Raw genomic sequence first — 10,934 nt, forward strand, 5'->3', positions numbered from 1 at the left:
TCATTTATATCCTGCCAGACTGGAGACCCGTATGACTGCAGATATCAATGTGATACTGCAGCTCCTCCAGAGCCAGATGACCCCGGTTCCTCCTGCCTACAGCGTTGTGTCACCCGGCTCTCACCTGCCTCACCCCACCACCCTGTACAGCTCGGGAGCCCCCACAATCCACACGGTCCCCCCAATTCAGCCAGTACAGATAAACAGCACTGCCTCCCTGCTACAGGTATCAGGAGTGTTTTTTTTCCTCCACATTAAGTCTTGTTCATAAGCTGGATAAATTCTCACACTTGAGTTTAGTCCCAAATTTATTTTATAAGAAATTATGATGTGACCTAATTTACATCTAACTGGTCTCTGAAATCTTCTTCTTGCTGATTTTTTTTACAGTCCAGCTGTAGAAAAAATAGATAAAAAAACGATAAAGATTTTCTTCTCAGAAATAGAAAATATTAAACATAAAACAAAAAGACCAGCATGACAAAATGAGGACCAGAATATTCAAATGTTGTTGTTTTTTCTAACTTATAAAGAGTCTTTGGATCAAGACTTTTTCACATTGGGTGATGTTACAGCCACAAACCTCAATGTATTCTACTGGGTTTTTATGTTATGAAGGTAAATTTGTCTCAATATTATTCAATCAAAAAAAAACTAATCTCAATCAAACAATATTAAGTTGTGATCAAAACTTTCAGAGTTGTTACGATTTTTTTTTTATATGGAATATTTTATTTTGGGGAGAAAAAAAAATTGTTTGATAAAACTTTTTTCGATTAAATGACTCATTTTTTCTCACGAAGAGAAAAAAGTTATTTGCAAAACATAAACTTTTATTTGCGCAGGTCAAAAATCTTTGGTTACGATTCTCGCTCTTTTGGTTTTGACGCTCTCTGTTTTTGGTTGAACTCCCAGAATTTTGAGTTCTGGGAACATGAACATCCTGGGCGGGGCCTGAAGACGAACGACGTAAGACGTTTCCCTGTTGGTTAGCGCTGACTAAAGCGGCAGACTGTACGGTTTTAGAGAAATACACAACTCAATGTACCTCAAAATGCTTAACCATTATATGCATGTGTCCCACTTTCAGGAATTTACCGTACAGTCAAATATTAAATATTTATTCTTTTACATAAAACATGAATGTGAACGTTGTAAAAATGTAATTAATATAAATGTTCTTTAGGTTACTTTTCTGTTTTCCTCTTATTTTCTCAACCGTGTCCAGGATCGGCGTCCTTTCTGCTCCATTATCGTAATGAACCTTGTATGCGTGACGCTAATCTTTAAGAGAGAGCCGGTGTCGGCTGGCGTGACCGCGTATTTCTGACTGTCGGCTCACTTAACCGCAGTTTTCTTCTGTAGAGTTGATGTCTCCTCACTGAAGCGACGCTGCAAGCCCTGCAGTTCGAGCGGCCGCTTTAGTCAGCGCTAACCAATAGGGAAACGTCTTACGTCGTTCGTCTTTAGGCCCCGCCCAGGATGTTCATGTTCCCAGAACTCAAAATTCTGGGAGTTCAACCAAAAACAGAGAGCGTCAAAACCAAAAGAGCGAGACTCGTAACCAAAGATGGTTGACATGCGCAAATAAAAGTTTATGTTTTGCAAATAACTTTTTTCTCTTCGTGAGAAAAAATGAGTCATTTTAATAAAAAAAAAATGTTTTATCAAACAATTTTTTTTTCTCCCCAAAATAAAATATTCCATAAAACAAAAAAATCGTTACAACTCTGAAAGTTTTGATCACAACTTAATATTGTTTGATTGAGATTAGTTTTTTTTTTATTGAATAATATTGAGACAAATTTACCTCCGTAGGTTTTTATGTTATGGACCAACACAAACTAGCACATTATTTTAAAGGGTGAGGAAAATTTTAAATCTTTTTAAAACTCTTTCACTAGTAAAAATCTGAGAGGTGCGACACGTTTTTATTCGGCCCCTTGACTCAATACATTGTAGAACCACCTTCCTCTGTATTTACAACTGCAACTCTTTTGTTTGTTTCTACCAACTTTGCACAACTAGAGATTGATTTTTTTTTTTTTTTTTGCAAAATAGCTCAAGCATAGTTACATTGGATAAAGAGCATCCATGAACCTCGGTTTCCTTCAGTTTCAATTTCCATAGCATGATGCTGCCACCACCAAACCTTTATGTATGTTGCAGAATCTGGTTTAGGCTGATGTCTAGTGTAGTTTTCTGTATTACGTTGCAATTTGGAGTTTTTGTCTCATCTGATCAGAGTTTCCCTGCATGCCTCTTGGCAAACAGCAAGTGGGATTTCCTATGGCTTTCTTTCAACTACGGCTTTCTTCTTGCCAATCTCCAACCTGAGCTGTGGATCTTTGCAGCCCCTCCAGAGTTACCATAGATTCTCTGCTGCTTGTCTGTCTTTCAGTTTAGATGGGCACTCATGTCTTGGCAGGAATATATCATACAGATGTTAATAGTAGAGGATATGCATGCATATTAATGACCTCTTAAAATATAGCTAAATATAAAGCAGTGCTAGATACAAGTCTTTTTTAACAACTGAAAAAAATTACTTTTGTTTCTTTTATCTTTTATCAACATCTGATCCTTCTCCTTTGTTTGCAGAGTCCTGATTCGGACTCTAATCACAAATCAAAAGACTCCCTCTCCAGCGGTGTCCATCTCACTGTGGCATCAGATGACACCATGTCACCAGAGGCTGACCCACCGCATCTACCATCTGTGGACTTCATCTCTCCTCAGTTCCTGTCCCCTGATGCCCATGAAGCTCCCGGACTCCTCAGCGGAAGCCAGCGCTTCCCCTCCCTTCCAGAGCACCTCGAGACCTCCTCAGAGATGCAGGAGATCCAAAGACATGTCTCTGACCCTGTTCTGCCAGGCACCTAGAATAACCTGGTCCAAATGTAAAGCCATATTTTGTCCAGATGGACCCCCCCTCTCTGCCAATAAAGAAACCCGTCCTCCTCTCCTGGTCAGATGCTGCTGTAAAGCAAGGGATGTCGTAATTCCTGCATCACAGAGAGTTCAAAGTGGCTCGTGCGTCATAAAGGCTCTCTGAACAGAGTTCCTCCAGGTCCTGTGCAATAAAGAGATTATTTCTGTCTCACAGGGTCTCAAACCCAAACAGACAGTATTCACATTGATCTACAAGAAGCACCTCCTGGATCTGGAAAATACAAAAACTGCACCCCAGACTCAGGTTTCCATAATAGAGGGAGAAATAACAAAAACATGTTCAAGATATATCTGCATTCATTTTGTGTAAGAATCGCCCATTTAGGTTCAATCAAGGAAAAATTGTATTTTTATACTGTTATAAATGCTGGTTGCATAAAGAACTGTGGATGTAGTGAATACAAAGACTGTTACTGTCAGTGTTACTGTTGTCTATGTTAACAAATAAAATAACTGCCTGACACTGTAAATGATGAAGATTTTAACTTTCATCCCACATTTGTTCCCATGACATGAATCAGAAAAGTCATTCATGAGAAACTACTAGGAATACAGTCAAATGCTATTCTGTGTCTTTACATGTAGTTTTTTTTTCTGTTGTCCCTTTGGCTGTTTTTGCCTGCTATACAACTCAGAACCATCATATTTGTCAAAGTGACACCTTCACTCAGTTTATTGAGCTCCTACAGCAGATATTTCTTCTGAGGTCAGGATTTAAAGTGGATGGATGGACAGGAACAGGGAATAAAGTGTGGAAATACACTGCTTGGCCAAGACAAAGTCGCCACCTGGATTTAACTAAGCAAATAGGTACGAGCCTCCCATTGGATAATTACTGCATGGGTGATTATGTTTCAGCTGGCAACAAGTTATTTAACCCCAACTGGTGCAATGAGTTGCTTCTCATTTCTTAAACAACCATGTCGAAAGACATCCCGTGGTCGTGGAAAAGATGTCAGTCTGTTTCAGAAAGGTCAAATCATTGGCATCTATCAAGCAGAGAAAACATCTAAGGAGTTTGCAGAAACTACCAAAATTGGGTTAAGAACTGTCCAACACATTATTAAAAACTGGAAGGATAGTGGGGACCCATTGTCTTCGAGGAAAAAAATCCTGAATCATCGCAATCGACAGATACTTAAATGTTTGATGAAATCAAATCGAAGAAAAACAACAGTAGAACTCGGGGCTATGTTTATTAGTGAAAGTAAGAGCATTTCCACACATACAATGCGAAGGAAACTCAAGGGGTTGGGACTTAACAGCTGTATAGCCTTAAGAAAACCACTAATCAGTGATGGCAACAAGAAAAAAAGGCTTCAATTTGTTAGGGAGCATAAAGTTTGAACTCTGGAGCAATGGAAGAAGGTCATATGGTCTGATGAGTCCAGAGTGATGGGCGCATCAGGGTAAGAAGAGAGGCAGGTGAAGTGATGCTCCCATCATGTCTAGTGCCTACTGTACCAGCTTGTGGAGGCAGTGCTATGATCTGGGGTTGCTGCAGGTGGTCAGGTCTGGGTTCAGCAACAGTATGTGTTCAAAGAATGAGGTCAGCTGACTACCTGAATATATTCCATCAATGGACTTTTTCTTCCCTGATGGCACGGGCATATTCCAAGATGACAATGCCAGGAATTGTGAAAGAGTGGTTCAGCGAGCATGAGACATCATTCTCACACATGGATTGGCCACCACAGAGTCCAGACCTTAACCCCATTGAGAATCTTTGGGATGTGCTGGAGAAGGTTTTGCTCAGCGGTCAGACTCTACCATCATCAATGAAAGAGCTTGGAGAAAAACTAATGCAACACTGGGTGCAAATAAATCTTATGACATTGCAGAAGCTTATCGAAACAATGCCACAGCGAATGTGTGCCGTAATCAAAGCTAAAGGTGGTCCAACAAAATATTACAGTGTGACCCTTTTTTCGGCCAGGCAGTGTACAAGTACTTCTCTCCACATTGTACTTTCTTTTCCATACTTATACCGACTTGGAAATTTCGCAAATCAAATTCCATACTTGTCCATGTGATTCCAGTCTGTGTGGGAACCTGGAAAGATAGCTGCTGTGTTAGGAAGGAAAAGCATAGTTTAAACCACACCTGAGTTAACAAAAACAGAATGGCAGCTTTTCAGTCACATACAAGCACAGCCTGATGTATCACTTGTTAGGAATGGGTTTGGACCTACTGGATCAATGCTTTTAGGGATTTACAACTTTGCAAATTATCTGAAGCAAAGATTCTGGGTTTGAGTCTTTTTACAGAATACAAACACAGAGTTGGACCTCCAAAACTCATGCATATTGCTATCTATGATTACTGATCATCTTGTTGATATTTTAAAATGAAAAATACGATACATAACATGAACCCTCACGAGCCTTAATAAAACAGGTATAGCTCAGTGGTAGAGATTTCTATTGTACTGAAATACATCAGGGGACTTGAACTGATTCCTTTAAAAAATGTTCTATGAAGAGATTATGAGCAGCTAAAACATTACCTGCACAGTTAAAAGTTACTGGCTGTTGCACTTGCAACTGCAAACATTAAGGCCTCTTCAGTTCACGTTGAGACCACTATGTAAGCAGATTGGGTGCAGAATAATTTATCGCCAAGAATGTAATTGTGAAATAGTTCAGCTAAAATGACTATAAACCCAATGATCAGGCTAAGCTTGAAATCATTGTCCTCTTGTGTTAGCAAGTTTCCTCCGAAGCATGCAGATCACGAGGAACATGCTACAGAATCGCAGTCATGTTTCCACCAGTGCAGAGCTTGCTCTAGACTGGCGGTGGGTGGATTTTAGTGCATATTGACAGAGAGGTGAAGACTTGTTAAACAGCGACTTTGTGGTAAGAATTAAAGCAAACGTGCCACTTTTGCCCAAGAACATCAAGGACAGACTGGAATCCAATTCCTTCGGGTTTTGCGTAAGAACACAGCCAAGAATTAAAACAACGTCCAAGAGTAACGTCTTCCAACAAGAACCGGATCTAAATCCACACCAACTTTTCAAAGCCTGCAATTGAACTATTCCTGTACACAAAATCTAAACAAGACTATCAGTTAATATTTTACAAGATGGGTGACATGACTAATCACTTAACTAAAAGATAAATAAAGCAACACAATAAAGTTAGTTTTTAAGTCATGGGGAGGTTACAATTTATTAGATCAAAGTCAATATTAAACTTCATGAAAAAACACTACGACATGAACACTTACCAACATCTTAAGCTTGATATATATTTATATACATTTTGCCTTGCAATGGCATGCTACAAGGACAGGACTGAAGACAATAAGAGAGAAACAGAAAGCCATTTCCACTCATTTCAAACCTCACTCTGAAGAAAAATGCAACTTTTCAAAAAATGAACTTTAACAAATAAGATTTTTAGGGAACCAACGTGGCTCTGGCAGACTTTAAATGTCAGCTGCATCGGCAACATGAACCAAGATGATCATTGAACGTCTTAAAACGCCCAAATATGGTAAACAAGACCATAATATACTGTCCAGATGCTTAACTGACCAATAATATGGTATGCATCCACAAGAAGGCTATGAGTTAATCCTACGAGTTATTTTCTGCCACCTACAGCAGTTTGTATCAACCTCAAACTAAAGAGATGAAAGAGATCTAAACTTCTCTAGATCATCTCACAGCTGGCTGAGAAGTATTAAAAATCTCGAGAAAACACAAACACTTCCTACAGCTGCTGAGCAAAATAAATAAGAGCTTACACATGTTTATTAGAAGAGCTGATAAATGTAAACCAATTTCATGATACACGTTCAGAAAGTTCACTTGTGGCCTCGTCCCGGAAGCCGGTGGACGAGGGCGACTAAAAGTCCGAATGTGAAACGTGGGGCTCGATTTCTCCTGCTTTAGACGCGCAAGATCTCCAGGCAGTTGTTGTAGCAGATGGCGATCCAGTCTGGCTGCGTGGAGGCCCACTGTACATTGTTGATCTCTCCTTCAGCGGTGTAGGCCAGGATTGGGTCCTCGATGGCACGAGGCATCTGCTGGATGTCCCAGATCAGAGCCTGATGGTCATCGGCTGAGGGAAGAAGGAAATGCCTTATGATCTTTCTGACAGTGAGTATAATTTTCAGTACACACATTAACTTTTAAATCAATTTCCCAACATCTCGCTTTCTAACTCACCTGCAGTGCAGATGTGACATGAGGAGTGAGGTGCCCAGGCGATGCCGTTAACGCAGGCGCGATGGTTGTTGAGCCGAGCCACAGGAGTGCACGGCACACGAACGTCCAGGATCACCACCTGTCACACAGAAATACACATGAAGCCTGTTAGTTACTGCAGCTTCTCATAAATATCACACAATCTCCTCAAGCAGGTAAACTTTAAAAGGAGGTGCCTAGCGTAACCAAGACTCCAACCCAGTCTAGATTTATTTTCCAGGACTGTACTGTATTTAGCTCGATCCATCTTCCCATCAACTACGAGCAGCTTCACTGTCCCTACTGAAGAATTGCACTTCCACAGCATGATGTTGCCACCACCATGTTTCATTGTGGGGATCGTGTGTTTTCCATATCGTTATATTTTGAAGAAAAAAAAGTTGAAAACCGTACCACAACTTTCTTCCACTTTACAATTAACCATTAATTTGTGTTGGCCCCTCACATAAAATCTCAGTAAAATACATTGAAGGTTGTGGTTTCTATGAGACAAAATGTGAAAAAGTTCAAGCAGTATAAATACTCTTCCAATGGTTGTAAACTAAAGGCTTCACATCAGAAATCCGATCATCTACTCAAACATCTACGCAAGCTGACCTCCATGCCGTCCATGGCCATCGTGGCCAGGTAGTTGGGGTCCTGTTTGTTCCAGCAGAGGCGGAGCAGCGGGTGGTGCTGGGGGTCTTCGTAGATGATGGTGCTGTGCTCTAGATGTCGGAGGTCGAACATGCGGACGGATCCATCAGCGCCCACAGAGGCGAACATGTCTCTGCCTCCTCCTGCGCGGCTGAACGCAATGTCGTAAACCTGAAGAGACACCGAAATGTTCTTTAAAACGTACGTGTAAATTTATGTTTTAAATTTAAATCGTTCTTCTAGAATGACTCTTAAGCAGCATCTATTCATTAAATGTTAGCAGCAAATTGTCTTTTCTTTCTCATGATCATCGCATATTTCTTCCACAATGTTGAGGTCCAGGTTCTAGCCTGGACCTCAAGTCTTAGTCTTTAAGAACCGCGTCTTATAGATGGGTCTGGACCAGGGGTGTCCAACTTCAGTCCTCAACAGCTGGTGTCGTCCATGTTTTGGATGTGCCCCTTCTCCAACACAGCTGAATTAATGGAAAATTCAACTCCTCAAGATGTCAGCAGGTTCTTCCGAGGTCTGATAAGGAACCTTTGATTTGATTCAGGTGTGTTGCAACAGGGGAACATCTAAAACGTTGCAGGACACCAGCACCTGAAGAATGGTCCATCTTTCTATCATCTCTGGCGTAGGGAATCTCTGATGTACTGTCGTCCATGGACATCGTCAATAATTTGAACCCAAAATGTGATTGCAATTTTCGGGTCCAGTTTTAGTGTCATTTGCTTTTTCTCATCCAACGATGACCTCATTTACCTACATTGTTTTATTGAAACATGAACTACACTGTTGATAGGAAAGAGTGTATTTAAATGAGATCCTCCGTGTCTTGGAAAATAGCAGACGGACCACCAGAGAAGCACTTTTGTGCATAAAGTTGTTATATTTGAGTTAGAGGTTAACAAAAATATATTTAAAATGGTCAGGTGAACAAATCTGAACTTAAAATGGGATGAATATCAGCCAAATGCCAAACTAACACCTGGAGAACTATTGATAATAAAAAAAAAAACCTTTAAAAGATCAAAGAAAGTTTATGAAGAAAAAATTAGGGGGGTTAGTTTTAAGATCCAGACCTCTTTGTCATGAGCAATCAGCTGGGTCTTCACATGTCCAGAAACCAGGTTAACTCGTCCCAACACCTGACCGGTCTCCAACCCCCAGATGGTGCAGGTGGTGTCAATGCTGGATGTTCCTACAAGACAACAAAAAAAAAAAAAAATCAATAATTTAGGCCAATCTTCACAGATTAAGGATGAGATTAAAACTAAACTAATGTTTTCTACAGGTTAGATTTCCTACCCAGCAGATTGGGGTCAACTTCATTCCAGTCAAAGGAGGTGAGCGGAGCACAGAAGTCCGAGTTCTTGTTGTTGTTCAGCAGACATTCGAGGCGTGTTTCTGTTTCGTTGACCTGTGAGAATATTAAGTCAAATTTAAATGAAGGTGAGCTCTGTGTTTGAGCCACTGAGGTTTGTTCTACTGAGGCAGAAACAACCGAGTACCTGTGTGACCAGTTGGGAATAAAATGTTTCCTATATAAGAAAGAATTGGCAGTCCTTTTGTTTACCAAGTGCAATAAACTGGTGGATGTGTTTATCGACAGAGTGGTGATAGTTTTTAGTTTTGATGCATTAAATGAACAGGAAAAAACAGGGTTTTGAGCATTTATCGTACCAATTACTCATCAAAGGTGATCAGGGCAAGATTATTGAGAAGTTGTTGGACTAAAAGGTCCAAAACTACTTCAATGAAGCTTTTAGACACCGAGCAGTAATTGTACAAGGATCCTTTCTGAAACAATAGCACCTGTTCTTCACTATTGTCCTTCTAAAAGATATTTTTCATGTGTTTTAGATGACATGCAAAATATTTTTATTTTAAGAACATGCTCGAATGATTTTTTTTTCCCCAGAGGTAGTAATTAGCTAGGCTGAGATCTTGTGATGGAAAACAGGAACATAACTTTCAGATCCGTTCCACGTAATTTAAATATGGGCAGCGAGAATGTTCTCTTCAGGGTCAAAGTTCTTCCAACCACCGTTATGGCCGATTCTAACAAAAATGTTAATGCCAGGGTACCTAAATGTCTCAATGCTTTTCCAGGCAAAAATTTCAAAAGTTCTTTAATATTCTCAAATTCAGCAAATCGTAGGGACAGAAGGAAAAAGAGATGGACGAATGGATAAGGTGATGGATGGATGAACAAAGATGCATTTATGGATGCAAGGAATAAAGTCTGCAAATACAAATATATTAACATTCGGACCTGGAAAACGCCTTAAATATAAATTCCAAACTATCCTGGGATGTGTAGGAATCCTAAAATATACCTATGGTTCACCTTACCCTCCATATGCGCAGGTAGTCCCCGCTTGTGGCCAGCAGGTCTGGGTAAACTCCTTTGGTGTCTGGGATCCACATGATCTTGGTGGTGGGGTAAGGATGATCAAATGTATTCCTGCAGACAAACTCTGAGCTCTCTTCTTCCAGACCAACCAGCTGAACCTAATCAGGAGCAAACAAACAGAGACCGTTAAAACTACAGAACACCACTCCTAAACAAATGATCACCTATGAAAACATGTGTTATTCAAGATAAAAGCACAATCAGCAGTGATGTTTTCAGGATAGGTACGCAGGTAAGTTAGCATTCATCTGGTGCTAGCTGCTAATGAAAACACACTGCGTACCTTGTTGTTGTATTCCTCCACAAAGCTCCCCAGAGCCAGCCGAAAGCGTTTGTCCGGGCGGACGCTCCAGTTCATGGCATAGACCGTCCATGGCGCCTCGTATTTGTAGATTTCTTTTCTTTTCCCGTGAAGAGACATCCTCTCCCGAGCTGCGGCTGTAGTCTAGGCAGCTAACCCGCTAACTAACAGTCAGAGAAGTTCACTTGTGATAAGAAATACAACCAATTAGTTTCAATTTAGAGATTAATTACTAGGGCATCGAGTGAAAACGACGGATCGATTAAGTTAACCTTAATCAAGGCACGATTTTTCACCAGTCCTGCTAACAAAGGGTAGCATTTTTCGTTGAGGCCATAAAATCGTCAAGTGTGGCGGAATGCGATCAACTTCCGGTAATTATTTTTGAAATAAAATTACTGTTTAAGAAG

The 10,934-nt window shown here is 40.4% G+C and overlaps 2 protein-coding genes across 4 annotated transcripts in view; one reads left to right on the forward strand and one right to left on the reverse strand.

The window, feature by feature from the left end:
* The window catches only part of LOC124863834 (potassium voltage-gated channel subfamily H member 6-like), a 41,815-nt gene extending 38,393 nt beyond the window's left edge, over positions 1-3,422 (forward strand). For all 3 annotated transcript variants that reach the window (XM_047358344.1, XM_047358346.1, XM_047358345.1), the window contains exons 15-16: positions 19-226; positions 2,602-3,422. In XM_047358344.1, coding sequence (XP_047214300.1) covers positions 19-226; positions 2,602-2,883 — 490 coding nt within the window. In that variant the 3' untranslated portion in view covers positions 2,884-3,422. The remainder of the gene's footprint in view (positions 1-18; positions 227-2,601) is intronic.
* Positions 3,423-6,094: 2,672 nt separating this feature from the next.
* On the reverse strand, positions 6,095-10,807 carry LOC124863948 (DDB1- and CUL4-associated factor 7). Its single transcript, XM_047358526.1, has 7 exons — positions 10,507-10,807; positions 10,163-10,321; positions 9,116-9,227; positions 8,890-9,008; positions 7,766-7,975; positions 7,130-7,247; positions 6,095-7,022 (listed from the first exon to the last, which is right to left on the reverse strand). The coding sequence occupies exons 1-7, from the start codon at positions 10,642-10,644 to the stop codon at positions 6,850-6,852; spliced, it is 1,029 nt and encodes a 342-aa protein (XP_047214482.1). The 5' UTR covers positions 10,645-10,807; the 3' UTR covers positions 6,095-6,849.
* Between the last annotated feature and the right edge of the window lie 127 nt (positions 10,808-10,934).

The sequence above is a fragment of the Girardinichthys multiradiatus genome, chromosome Y (assembly GCF_021462225.1).
Source record: "Girardinichthys multiradiatus isolate DD_20200921_A chromosome Y, DD_fGirMul_XY1, whole genome shotgun sequence".
In the NCBI taxonomy this organism is placed as follows: Eukaryota; Metazoa; Chordata; class Actinopteri; order Cyprinodontiformes; family Goodeidae; genus Girardinichthys; species Girardinichthys multiradiatus.